The 14,102-nt window shown below is 52.6% G+C and overlaps 1 protein-coding gene and 1 non-coding gene across 2 annotated transcripts; one reads left to right on the forward strand and one right to left on the reverse strand.

The window, feature by feature from the left end:
* Positions 1-201: 201 nt before the first annotated feature.
* LOC128780118 (CUB domain-containing protein 2) lies at positions 202-12,157 on the reverse strand (the record flags this gene model as incomplete). Its single annotated transcript, XM_053917908.1, has 5 exons — positions 202-825; positions 3,988-4,166; positions 7,053-7,406; positions 8,376-8,711; positions 11,810-12,157. Coding segments are annotated over 5 exons (1,544 nt in total), but the record flags the coding sequence as incomplete, so codon positions are not given.
* On the forward strand, positions 10,367-10,473 carry LOC112314673 (U6 spliceosomal RNA). The gene has a single exon (XR_002975808.2). It is a non-coding gene; the product is annotated as a U6 spliceosomal RNA (small nuclear RNA).
* Positions 12,158-14,102: the final 1,945 nt, after the last annotated feature.

Consider the following 14,102-nt stretch of genomic DNA (forward strand, 5'->3'; position numbering starts at 1 on the left):
GCTGCTTTAGATGAAGTCCTCAGGATTCTTGGGCCATTTTGTGGACAGCGAAGGCTCCAGATGGATCAGGAACATCCTGTTAACGAAGGCTTGGGGTGCGTGACTCGTTGGAGAAGTAAGAGATGCCCTTACTTGTACCCTGAGTTGGTGAAACACTCTCACAAGTTACAGAAGGAGTCAGCTTTATCCACTCTGTCTCCAGTGAGAGTACCACACACAGTTCTTTTGTATCTTTAAAACTAATGACAACGATCGCATACACAGCCAGTCACGCTATAGTGTACAAAGCTCTCACCGTCCACGCCCTTCTCTGGGCCTCGCGTCAGCCCTGCAAGATCAGCACGCTGGAGTACTGGTCCTTAGGAAACTGAGGCTCGGGGAGGGACAGTGATTTGCCCCTTGTCACCAACACGTCAGCGAGGCCCGGTTCTGCCCCTTTTGTAGGCTTCCCAAGCCACTTCCCAGGGAAGCCGGTGGCCAGGGCCCTGCCTGGCCCGCTCACAGCAGCATCAGGACCACAATGGCAATGACCATGAGGACTCCAGCCAGGACGCAAAGGCCCAGGAAGACAATGTCACTGGTATCCTGGGCCACCATGGCCACGGGGACCTCCACTGTTTCCACCTCATCCCTGGGCGGCGCTTCCTGAAGGGGCTCGGCCGCTGCGGCATAGGGCCCGAGCCAGTGGGAGCCGGACAGCAAGTGCACGGACGCCTCCTTGCGCCGGGGCTCACAGCGGACCTCGTACTCGTGGGTGTCGTCCCGCCCGGCAGCAGAGAAGGTGATGTACAGTACGCTGACGATCACCGCAGTGTTGTTCCTTCTCTGTGGAGGTCACGGGGCACTCACTTGTACCCGAAGGGACCCAGAGCTCACCCTGTCCCCCTAGGTATCTGGGGACTCAGCACCAAGGCGGCAGAACCCCAGGAGCCTGGGCTCTAGTCCCAGCTTGGTCACTGACTTCTTTCCCACAGGGAGCCTCAGTGTCCCCACCTGTAGAAGGGGCGCTACAAGGGTGTCTGGAAGGACAGTATCAGATTTGATGGGTCAGTGTTTGCTCTGGCTTCAAAGAAGCAGGATCCATGGCAGGGAGCCCTAGTAAGCACAGGGACGCTTGCCACACCCCAGGCTTTGTATCTTAAGTGCACTATCTCATTTAATTCTCACAACCCTCTCTTATTGGTACTATTGGTGCCTCCACTTTACAGATGAGGAAACTGAGACCTAGATGTTACAGTGCTTGTCTGGGTCACACAGCACTCGCGTGACAGGGAACATATTCTCACCCAGATTTGCCCGATTCTTACTGCGCTCTTAGCCACCACGCCTCATTCATCTCAAAGAACATGGGACCAAATGGGACTTCCATGGCATCCAGTTCCATTTCCCTTCGTACAGACGTGAGCACTGGGGCCTAGCAAAGGCGGCCACGCCCCAAGCCAAGTCTAGAAGCCACGGCTCCTGCCTCCCAGATATAAGCCCTGTCCCTGGTGTTATGTGACTTTTCTTTTGGAATCTTTCCTCCAAGTTATGTCTGCAGCAGTTAAGTGCCCCTGCTGTTGAGTCCCTGGTCACCAGAGTGGCAGCCCCGTAAGGCTGGGGAGAACTCTTGAGGAGTGAGATGTGAGAGGTTTGGCCAACGTTGCCCCACCCCCACCCCCGCTGCCACGGATGAGGGGGCAGGAGTCAAGTCGCCCCGAGGTGCTGAGGCGTTAGGGCCAGGCCTGGGGGCAGTATTTTGATGGGCAGTCTGAAGGGGTCTGGAGGTGGCTGCCATGGCACAGGGCTACTCCCCCCACCCACCCTGTATCTGCAGCAGCCATACACCCCTCAGGTTGCCCAACTGCCCCGGCCCAGTGGTGGGGCTTCTAAAAATCAAAGCTGCCTAAAACAGCCCTGGCTGGGGTGGCTCAGTCGGATGGGGGGTCGTCCCACAAAGCCAAAGGTCACTGGTTTGACTCCCAGTTGGGGCACATGCCTGGATTGAGGGCCAGGTCCCCAGTTGGGGGCGTGTGAGAGGCAGCCCATCAATGTTTCTCTCCCTCTTTCTCCTTCCCTTCCCTTCTCTCTAAAAATAATGTTTTTTAGAAAGCTGCCTAAAACAGAGAGAGCAGGCCTGGACACTTCGGAGGAGGGAGTTTTGGACGCCAGGCAACCTTGAGGGTGTCTCCCAGCTCTGGGTTTCTGTAGCGCAGGAGCCTCCCTGCATCTGTGCCCTCAGCCCCTCCGCCACCACACCCTCTGAAGAGGACTGGCATCCCGGGTTTTTGTAACGCAGAACTGGGACACTGGGCAAGAAAAGGGCCGCACCTGGGCGTGGAAGGGGACCCAGCCAAAGGGCTGAAGTGACTCTTCATTATGAAGAAGGGAGAAAAATCATAAAGTGGGGTGCGGGAAAGTTTTCTATGAGTGCGAGACTGGAGGAGGAAGCAAAGGCCACACAGGAAGCTACGGTTATGCAGTCAGCTCTGCAGTGCTTTTCAAGTGGCTCACACGCGAAGGCTGCCAGGGCTTTCAGCTGTTTGAGCAGAGTGCCTTGGAAAGCAACCCAGTGCGGAGACTGATTCTCCTGGAAGACTGAAAAGCATTACACCAAGAATCCATGAGCCTAAGGTTCTCAGCCCTTTGTTTCCCAGGTACGAACTCCAAGAGTCTGTGATTCCAAGGTTCTAGGATTCCGTAGTTCCCCGTTCTAGTGGTGGCTCCGTGACTCTGAGACTCTGAGTGTCTCTGAGTTCCTCCTTCTAGACCATATAATTCCCTGTTTCTAGAATTCCCCATCTGCTCACTTCTTGACTCTGTGGAATGTGGTTCTGCCCCAGAGAAAACCCCTGGGGGACATAGGGCAGGAGAGTCGTACAGGCAGATTATTTTAGCAGCCAAGACCCACCGCACTTCTCCTCTCAGGTCAAAAGGTCAGCAGCTGCCAGGAGGCTGGGGAAGCAGAGGGGTAGGCTGGAGGGGCTAGAGGCATATATTAGGCTAATATCGGGGGAGGGGGAGTATGGTTTGCTGGATTCCTGTGGTTTCTCCCAGGCCAGCCTGGCAGACCCCCAGGTACCAAGGCTGGGGAGTCGCCCTGATAGAGACCACGGTTCGTTCTCCTCTTGCCCCCCCCCCGCCCCCCGCCCCCCCCCGCCCCCCCCCCGCCCCCCCCCCCCCCCCCCCCCCCCGCCATCTGTCCCTAAGAGTATAAACATCCAGGGTGTCTGGGGCACTGCTCAGCAGCTCTTAGAGCCCGAGCCTGGGTTTAAGGTTTCCAAAACACAAGGATGGTAGAAAAAATGTATTTGTAAGCCTAGCTGCCTTTGGAGGGAGGTGGATCCTATTACTTGAAAGGCCCTTTTGTTTTGTGGAGCCCAGGGAAGGATTTGGATCACAAAGCTAGCGAAGGGGCCCTGGCTGCTGTGGCTCAGTGAACTGAGCGTTGGCCTATGAACTGAGAGGTCACTAGCTCAATTCCTGGTCAGGTCCCCAGTTGGGAGTGTGCAAGAGGCAACCAGTTGATGTTTCTCTTACACATCGATATTTCTCTTTTTTCCTCCCTCCCCTCTCTCTAAAAATAAATAAATAAATAAAATCTAACCCTCCCCCCCAATATTAGGGAAGGGGCAGGCAGTAGGCAGCAGGGCTCACGCAGCTCTGCCTGTGGAAGGGGTGAGGACGGGGTGGCCCTGGGATCTCTGGGGAGGGGGACAGCAGGAGGCCCCCAGGGATGGTCGATACATAGGGCCTCGTGGGAGGAGCCTCCAACAGGAGCTTTTGGTTGCGCCAGGCTGTGCAACGGGCTCCCTTATCTGTCTCCCTTATCTGAGTTCTCGGTTGGGTCCACACTGAGCAAGTTTGCCGTGAAGCCAAGAGAGGCTGAGTTCTGTATCCAGACTTGTGATCATCAGAGCCAGGAAGAGAAGCTGAATGCCCAGGAATGGCAGGTGCCTTTCTCTCGCCTGCCCTCCGTCACGCCCGCCCATCACTCCCAGCCCCTACCTGAGACTCAGTGCCGCAGGTGTCGAAGCGGGCCTGGATCCGGAAGGTGCTGCCGACCTCCTGGGCAGCACAGCGCCGGCTGCCCAGATAGACCTGGGTCTGCCCCAGTGGGGCCAGCGCCTGCGTGGAGATCAGGATCTGGAAGTCCGTGCGGGAGCAGCTCACGTTCATGGGCACCACTGGGGACAGGAGGGAGGAGCTGGAGGCCTTGGGGGCAGGCAGTCTGACCCCACCCCCCAAGCTCCCACTCAAGGGTGGCGAATGGGAAGACCGAGCCCAGAGTGGGAATAACTCTTTCGCAGTCCTGCGGGGATGTTTTATATGCATTACTCCATTTAACTCCATCGATGACAGGCACCATGCCTGCCTCTCAGCGTCCTCTGAGCCTCACACAGAGTTTGGCAGGTACAGCGGATGCTGAATGAACGACTGAATGAATGAATGAATGAGTGAATATTCTTAACCATAATAAAAGCTACTATTTGCTGATTGCTTTGCCATGTGCCAAGCAATTCATTCAATCAGTTAACAAATATTTATTGAGGGCCTACTATGTGCAAGCACTATTGTAAGTACCTCAGATACAGAAATGGGGGGTGGGGGAAACAGCCAAAAATTCCTGCCCCCTTGGAGCTCACACTGCAGTTGGGTGAGGAGCAATACGTACAATGCACCTAAGCTCCGGAGCGATCTGAGGGCAAACCAGGCCAAGAGTAGAGAGAGCGCAGAGTGTGTGCGGGTGCTGGGGGAGGGGAGGGGCCGGGAGGGGAGGGGCTGCAGTTTTGAAAACAGAGGTGAACACAGCCTCACCCTCTCCCCACGATGACCCTGTGAGGTGAACGTGACTAGAGCGTCTCCACAGTTTGGGAACCGAAGCTCTGTGAGGAGAAGCAGTTTGCAACAGTTCGAGCGGGATGGCAACCATCGAGGTTGTAGGACTAGGGAGGTCCTGATCTCCTCACCCTACCTGGGCCCCTGCGCCCCCCAGGCCACCACACTGTGACTCAAATGTTGGGTCTGTGCAGGCCTGTGTGTGCACATGTGTGTGTACGGGGCGGCGCCTGCGGGGGCAGGGGTGAGTGTAGGGGAAGGGGGGGCTGGTGGGAGGAAAAGGAAAGAGCTGGCAGCCAGGGGCCTGGGACTCTCAACGCCCCTTCGGGAAATGCCTCAGACATATTTCAGCCTCTGGTGTCTGGGCAGTCAGGGATTTATGGGTCTGCCGTCTCCCACGACGATCTTGGTGGCGCTGAATTGCGTGTCACCTCTGATTGATGCGAGGCTGTCCTCTAGCCAGGGGGCCGCCTGCAGCCTGGGCCACATCTGGCACCTCACCCAGCATGACTGCCCCTGTCTGACCCCAGGCTCCCACAGGGACCCGGAGAGGGAGGTGCGGTGTGGTGGGAGCAGGGGCTCCTGCCCCTGAACAGAAGCCAGGATTAGAGCTGCCTCACCCTCAGACCCTGGAGGCACCAAAAGGAGAAGGGGCTTGTCTGAGAGCACACAGAGCTGGGAGGGGACCCAGGCCTGGAACTGAGACTAAGGGGGCCAAAAGGGACTTGAAAGATCCATCAGCCAATGTCCTCGTTTTACAGGTGGAAAAGCTGAGGCCCACAGAGAGCAAGCGACTTGCCAGCTAGCTGTGGCAGAGCCCCATGGCCCCTGGCTGTGCAGAGTGCAACCCAAGGAGGGCGCCCCGCTAACAGAGGGACCGTTTTCCCCTCCCAGTGTAGGGAAGGAGCCGACTGAGGCCCAGAGGGTGGGGCTGCCCAGGCCACCCCTCTCCACTAGCTCGCTGCAGCTCTGCTGTTCCCTTCCCCATCACTGGGCCCCCCACCCCCTCTTGTATGTGGGGTAAGGAGACAGGAAAGATCTTTCGAATGCAGGACAGGCCTGGGGCACATGAGAGAAAGAAATCCATCCTCAGCAAGGATGGCCTCAGAGCCAAGCACTGTCACCTGTGTCACCTCATTTCATCCTGATGACAGCCTGTCTAGGGCATCCATCAACCCCCTTTACAGATGGATGGTCATAAACGGCAGCACTTGGGTGTGGCCTTGGTCTGTCTGAGCTCAGCGGGGCCTCCTCAGCCCCGCTCAGCCACACGTGAAGGCGGGGAGTGAGTTCTAGCCTTGGCTGTGCCATCCCCCCCTGCACCTTTGTGTCTGCACCTGCACAACAGAGAGCTTCAGCCTGGTCAGGCTGAGGGCAAAATGGGTTTCTGGACCCATGGCCCTGGGAAGGGCGGTGAGAAGAAGGGAGCGATGTCGGCTGGCAAATCTAACTGGCACTGTGGAGGCTGGAAAAGCTGAGTGCCAGTGTCCCCAGCCCCCTCTTCAGTTAGGCATGGCCATCTGACCAAGTTCAAACCAATGAGACCAAGACTTCCAGTGAAAAGTCTTTGGACAGCTGCTGAGAATGGTTTTGCTTTCCTAATAAAAGGAAATTTGTGGCTGGCTCCTCTCCTACCCTCTTCCGGCTCTTGAGCATGGACATGATGCCTGGCGTGGTGGCAGCCATTTTGCAGTAATGAGGCCAAGAGAATCCCAGAGATTCCAGCTGGGACAGGGTCGAGTTCCTGAACGAACACAGAAGCTGCCTGGCTCCAGACTTCTTCTTAAGTGAGGAAAACAAAAGCCATTTGTTCAAGCTGCTGGCGGTTAGGGTTTCTGACTAACACAAGCAAGGCTGGCCGGCATCATGTGGTTATACCAATTGTTTACCATAAATAACACTACCATATTTTGTATATTACCCCTGGATATAGGACCAAGATCAATCACAGTGTAAGACAGGCCATGGGCCAATGGGGAAGGAGCCAGACGGGGAGGGATTAGGGATTGCAGAGTTGGAAGCTGGAAAAGTAGATCCCTGCAACAGTGGAAATAAGTAAGGGCCACACTGGCACAGTCTCAAAGGTCCCAGAGGAGGAGTCGGTGGCAGCAGAGCCACCTGGAAAGAGATTGTGGAGACCAGTTCGTGGGATGGAGGAAGGAAGCTGCAAAGACCTGGGGTCCCCACCTTGCTGTTCCCGCTCCAGCACACCCACCCCTCCAAGCCCAGCTGACCTCCAATGTAGGCCACAGAGAAGCCCCTGCGGGTGGTGCTGCGGTCTGTGTGTAGCCGGAGCAGGAGCTGGTTGTGGCTTGAGGTGACTGGTGGCGGCAGGTGACGGCCGCACCAGTTCCCCAGCAGGGGCGCTTCCTCACTGGCCCCATCGAAGGCTGCCAGATGGTCAAAGTCACAGGTCTTGGTGAGGCTGTTGGGCCCTTCCAGTTCCAGGTCCAGGAAGAACATCTTAACCCGGTAGCCAGGAGGCAGGCGGATGGTCCAGTGGCAGTGGATGTTGTTGGGGTAGGAGCTGGGGTAGTGTGGGCTGGAGAAGTTGCCCCGCACGTCTGTATACACCTCCTGGCATTCTCCTGGGGAACAGTGGGTAGAAGGAGCAATGGTGAGAAGGGTGGGGACTGTTATTTTCTGCAACAGGCGCTATAGTGATTATAATGTCACCGTGGCAGGTTGTGGGCACCATGGCCAGAAAACTAGACAATTGATCCCAAAGTCTGCTTCAACCTGAAATTAGCTAAAAGCTGGGAATCTCATTCCAACTGGCACTTCCCTTCATGCATGTTGGCTCTGTTTGGAATTAAAAAACTATATCTAATACTGGTCCTCAGAGTTGAGCCTAACCTTGGACTTGACAGTGTGGTTCCTGACCTGACCCTACCCTTTTTCTCACTGCCCCTCATCCACCCCTACCTTCCAGCTTCACCAGACATCTCCTAGTACAACAAGCAAAGCACACCAAACCCTCTCTGTCCTCCATGCGTTTGTACATGCAGATCCCTCTGCTTGGGGCCCCCTTCCCTTCCTTCTGCCTAATTAAAGCACTGCCTAATTCTCTCCTCTTCCAGGATGTCACCCATGATTCTTTCTGTTACATAGCATAGGTCACAGTGAGTTGTCATTGCCTGTTTCCTTTTCCATCTTCTCCTATAGAAGGTGAATCCCCCAAGGGTTCATTCATTTACTTGTACAAACATTAATGAAATAGCTCCACATGGCAGGTACAAAGATAAGCCCGTAGGGACTCACACAGGCAGAGAAGATCAACAGGCAACAGATCATTGCTATGAGAAAACTTCTGTAATGAACTGAAGGAAGAGATTAATTCTGAGTGAATCAGGAAGTCTTCATGGAGGAGGTGACATGCTTATGTCTTGGCATTGGCCAGACAGGGAAGAGTGTGCTAGAACATTCCAGGCAGAGAGAGAGGAGAAAGCACAAAGCCCAGAGGCAGGAAAGGGTGACCCTCTTTCCACACAAGCACACTGGGGAGGCAGGTGCCCAGCACGCACCGGGGACTGGGGTGCACCTGCAGTCCCTCCTACCTGAGAAGTAGTAGGCCTTGAAGCCCCGGCCTCCGATGTTAAAGTCAGACTTAAAGATCACCTGCAGCTCGTGGCCCAGCGACACCAGGGTGGGGGGCCTGGAGCTGCCGCAGTAGTGGTGCCCGCGGGCAGGGCCAGGCACCCCGAGCACAGCCACGTAGTCATAGGTGCACTCCTCGTTGCCCTCCACCTGGAAGTCCTCGAACACCAGCTTGACCGTGGCAGGGCCAGCGGCCCGGATCACCCAGTGGCACTCCACGTTGTTGGGGTAATTGTTCGGGTATTCAGGGCTGGTGAGGACCCCCGACAGGCCCGTCAGGACGCCACCACATACATCTGCAAGGGAGCCTGGTTGAACTCACCCTTCTCCTTCCCTGTGGCTCCACGGTCCCCTCCCATGGGCACCAGACACCCCACAACGAGCCACTGCCACAGGCATTTCATGGGAACCTCATCGCCATCCACTGCGCACTGGTCGCGTGGCAGACTCAGGCCAGGCACTTAGCACCTGCACCGTCTTTTTAAACCATTACATATCCCTGTGAGGGAGGGGCAGTGGTTCTTCCCATTCACAGTTGAGAAAATGGCGGCACAGAGAAGTTAAGTTACTTACCTGTGTGAGTTCGGGTTCACCTGCACTCTGGGACAAGGATTTGAGCACAGTGAGCTTATTTGGGAGATACAGGGGTCCCCATGTGGGGAGTGGGGGTGGTGAGGAACACTAAAGGGGAGGGACAGGGAGACAGACGCTGAAGGGTGTTGTCAAACCAGCTGCTGCGCCCTGCTGGGGAACTTGGGGACTGGTGTGAAGCTGGGGGTAGAGGTGACCAGCGGAGACTTCAGAGAAAGCCCTCAGGCAAAGATATGAGGAGGTTGGCAGGAACCATTAAAGTGGCAAGGCCCGAGGGACAGGGCCAGGGCCCTGACAGCAGGTCGCTGGGCTGGTAACATGGAAAATGGGGTCTGACTGACTGCGGTGCCTGTGCACTTGATCTTGTGATGCTCACTGTCCCTCCAACCAGGCCGGTGGGGCACAGGGGCTGCCGTGCCTGAGCTCAGAAGTGCTGTCAAACCTCCCTAACAGGTGAGGAAACTGAGGCTTAGAGAGAGAGGACCTGGTGAAGTAGAGATGGGCTTGAAGTCTGAAGACGGTGGTCCTCCTAACTCTGCCTTATGTCAGCTGTGTGACCATGGGCAAGTCTCCCAGCACTCTCTGAGCCTCACGGGAATATTAGAAATCATCACACTTGCCCAGCCTGACCCACAGGGCTCAGACTCGTGCAGGGTCTGAGAAGGTGGTGGTGAAATCCCTTTGGAGCCCTGTGTGACCAATACAACCAGGAGGCAGTTGATGACGAATGCCGTGACTGGCTGGGTACCACCAGCTGGGAGCGGCACACTCGGACGTATTTCCTGAGACTCCAGAATCTCACCCCACGGTGTGGCTGTGCGGACCGAGCGCTGTGCTGGGCGGCGGAGGACTTGACTTCCTGTCCCAGTGATTTCCCCTCTGAGCCGTGACCCTGGGGAGGGCGTTCTCTCTCTGGCCTCAGAGTTACCGTTTGTGGAGTGAGAGGGCAGGCTCTGACAGTGTGCAACCCCTCCCAAGGCTAACACCCTTAGCAGAGCCTTTCCGACTGTGCTCCAGGGCTCCGCAGGGGCCTTCTGGAGCCTCTGTCCACAGCATCTGGTGCAAATTTCATTCCTATGCTGTGTTCAAACTATTCAAACTATTTTTTAATGCAACAAAAGATGGTATCCACAGTCACATGTCTTACAACAGGGCTTATAACTTTAACTCATTGGTGGCCATAAGTACCGACTTACGGTATGTTTTTAATGATTGGCTTACAATAAATGTTAAAAATATGAACCTTAAAAACAAATGCATACACCAGAATACTGGCCACCTTTGTCTCTCATATATCAGGGATTAACATAAGGTCCCGTTTGACATAAGGGTACTACTGTTTTAAAAAATGCTGGGCCCTGTGCTCACTTCAGCAGCACATACAGTAAAATTGGAATGATATGGAGAAGATTAGCATGGCCCCTGCACAAGGCTGACACACAGATTCGTGAAGTGTTCCATATGTTTATAGGTACTTACAGAATAGCCATGGGGATGTAAAGTACAGTATGGGAAATGGAGAAGCCAAAGAACTTATACACATGACCCATGGATGTGAACAATGGTGGGGGAATTTCCTGAGAGTGCTGGGTGGAGGGGGGCAAAGGGGGAAAAATGAGGACAACTGTAATAGCATAATCAATAAAATATAATTTTTAAAAAATGGTGGGCCCCGACCAGCGTGGCTCAGTTGGTTGAGCGTCATCCCACAAACCTAAAGGTGGCGAGTTCAATTCCTGGTCAGGGCACATGCCTGGGTTCAGGCCTGGTCCCTGGTTGGGACACATGCGGGAGGCAACTGATTGATGTTTCTCTCTTGCACATCAATGTTTCTCTCCCTTTGTTTCTCCCTCCCTTCCCTCTCTCTAAAAATAAATAAATAAAATCTTTTTTAAAAATAAATTTTTCAAAATGTCGGAACACCTTGCCCAAGGTATTATGACTTTGATATCCGAACATTCTAAAAATCTAAGGGTCTAAGACTCCAAAACTGTTATTAAATCAGTCTGTGGTTCTGGTGGTTTAGCATTCTACCATTCTGTGCCTCTAAAGTCAGAGAGAACTGGGGTTCCACCTGAGCCCCCTGATTGCTGTTGATGGACCCCGTGTGCCAGGAGCCTCAGGGGTTGTTTGCTGCTTGAGCTGCCATGAATAAGTTTGTGCAGAGAAGCCCAGGACAGAAGGAATGAGTCAAGGAGAAAGGCAAGGAAAGCAGGGCCTCTGCTTCCCTCACTAGTCTAGGGGCAGGTTGCCAGCCTGCTTGAAGGAGGGAGGAGCCCAGATACAAGAGATGAGGTCAGGAAAGGCTTTGGGAGGGAGAGCATCACCAGCTCCCCGTGACTCTTGTGACCCTTCCAATGGACGACCCTGAAGGGGCGCAGGGGTCATATGCCCATGAAGTAATGAGATGCCATGGAGGGACCGGCAGCAGTGACAGGACGGTGTCCTCTCCGGTATCCTGATGCCAGGGCAGGGGATCAGGAGGATAAGAATAGAAGAGTATGAGAGGCTTCATTCCTGAGCACAGTGAGGACCGAGACACAGTGTGACACTTGGGGGCTCCCAGGAGCAACAGAGGGAGACACGGGGGTTGTCGCCATGAAGATCGGACCCTGCAACTACGACGACAACAGATGGAGGTTGCCTTTGCCCCATGAGCTCTGAGAGCAAGTCATCCAGGTTACGACGGAGCAGCCCACCTGCTAAGATGCTGGGACCCTGCAAGTCTCAGCCTAGTCCCACTGCTCTTCCCTGACCTCCACCCTGGGACCACCCACCCCCTCCACTGCCAAGTCCCCCTTGCCTTTCTGATAGCCTGCAGAAAAGCCACGGCTGGCCACGTGCTTATCCGAGTGGAAGATGACAGACATGACGTGCCAGGAGGAGGTGAAGGGTGGCGGGGGCACCTGGCCGCAGAACCTCCCCAGCAGGTTGCCCTGGTCTGCGGCAGCCCCGTTGTAGATCTCCAGGAAGTCAAAGCCACAGGTGTCGTGGTACTCCAGGTCGAAGGCATGGAAGGTGAGCAGCACGGAGGAACCCTCAGCCACCACGATCAGCCAGCTGCACTCTGTGTTGTAGGGGTAGGGTCTGGGGAAGTTGGGGCTCGAGAAGTTTCCAGAAGGTGCTGAGAGGACACCCCCACACTTGACACCTGAGGCAAGAGGGAAGACTGGCTCAGAGTCCGCACGCAGCAGTGGGTAGTGGGCCCAGCTCCACGACCGGATCTTTGGGATGGGAGGAGGGAGCCCGAAACCATGGTCCTAAATTAATTCATTTATTCATGTAGTTGTCCATTTACTGACTTATTCTTCATGTATTTATCAAACATTATTTTATTCATTCAACGAATATCATTTGAGTGCTAGGCATTGCTCTAGGTGCCGAGGTTTTTATCACGAACAACACAGACAAAAATTCCTGCCCTCATGGAATTTACATTTTGGTGGGAGAGACAGACAATAAACATCATAGGTAAAATATAGAGTAAATTAAATAGTTATAAATGCTATGGAGAAAATGCAGGGAAAGGAGACAGGTGTCAGATGAGCCTATAATTTTAGACAAAGTAGTGCTGTATGTCAGGCCCTAGATACGTGCAGGAGGGAATTTAAAAATTTTTTTAAATAATAACTCCTCGTCACCCTGAGTGAAAATGTGCACAGCCTATTACAATGTTAAAAGCATATCCTTAGCCCTGGCTAGTGTGGCTCAGTGGATTGAGGGCCAGCCTGCAGACCAAAGGACTGTCGTTCCATTCCCAGTCAGGGCACCTGCCTGGGTTGAGGGCCAGGTCCCCAATAGGGGTGCTCAAGAGGCAACCACATATTGATGTTTCTCTCCCTTTCTTCTTCCCTCCCTTCCCCTCTCTCTAAAAATAAATAAATAAAATCTTTTTTAAAAAGTATATTCTTATATGTATACATTTGCTTATAGTTTAAAAAAGAAAACAATGGAAGGAAACAAATAAAAACGATTCTCTGTCAGGGGAAGGAACAAAGGGGAGGAAAAAGGCATGACTGCTGAACCTCTTTAAAGGCAACCTGATTTATAATTTTGACTTTATAATTATGAATGATTTTAATATAATTTTTAAATTATCAAAAAATTTTTAAGTAACCCTTAAATATCCCAAACTGAAACAAATAAACTTAACTATATCATCAAGTTAGAGGCACATTCACATGGAGAAAAATGATTTCAAATGACTTTTAAAGACACTATTTTGACTGTATACTCCTAGTGGAATATATCCGGAGGACCAAATAAACCACAAAGAAATCTTAAAGTATATTCAGCAGACTGACTATTAGTAATAATAGTAAACACTGTTACTGTATTTTTATATATTGAAACAAAGCAATGTATTAATGTCAATGGAAACTAAGTTTTTCAGTATAACAGAAGAATGATACAAATATAAAATTTAAAAATTAAGTAAAACCCTTGTGATCCTTAACTTGAATTGAGAACATCAATATAAATTTAAGATATTTTTTATTTCTGAAAAATAATGTTCTAGTTCTGTTCACTGAAAAGGCTTAAAAGTAACAATATTAAAGTAGTATTTTGCACCCTGGGCCTTAGATTAGGATTATTATGTCCAATGAGAAACGGTGGGCCTAGGGCAGGACACATACAAAGTATACTTGGGACATCTTGTCACTCCAGAAAGCAAAGAAGCCGGCAAAGACTGCAGGAATTGGGTCAAAGGTCATGGGAACCTACTTGAAGGGGCCCCTACTGGCTAAAGAAGGTACAGGTTGAGCACCAAACTAGAGTGATGATTGCAGTGGATTATAGCACATTAAGTATATAAAAACTCATGAATTCATAACGTAACTCTAAAGAAATAAAAGAGAAACTCATTGGTTTCTTTGAGAGGTTGCTGGGCACAAACTCATTTTCTTTCATTAGTATGTAGAAAGAGAAAGAATTAAGCATCTACTTTGCCTCCCCTGTTGTGTGCTGTGTTTCAGGTAACCAAATAGCTGGTGAGGGAACATTGTTATTTATAGCTGACTGCAGAAAGAATGAGCACATTAGGAAAACAGAATTTTGCAAACCTTAATGAAATAATCGTCTTCAGTGTCTGTTCT

Source organism: Desmodus rotundus, unplaced genomic scaffold (assembly GCF_022682495.2).
Source record: "Desmodus rotundus isolate HL8 unplaced genomic scaffold, HLdesRot8A.1 manual_scaffold_433, whole genome shotgun sequence".
NCBI classification, from domain to species: domain Eukaryota; kingdom Metazoa; phylum Chordata; class Mammalia; order Chiroptera; family Phyllostomidae; genus Desmodus; species Desmodus rotundus.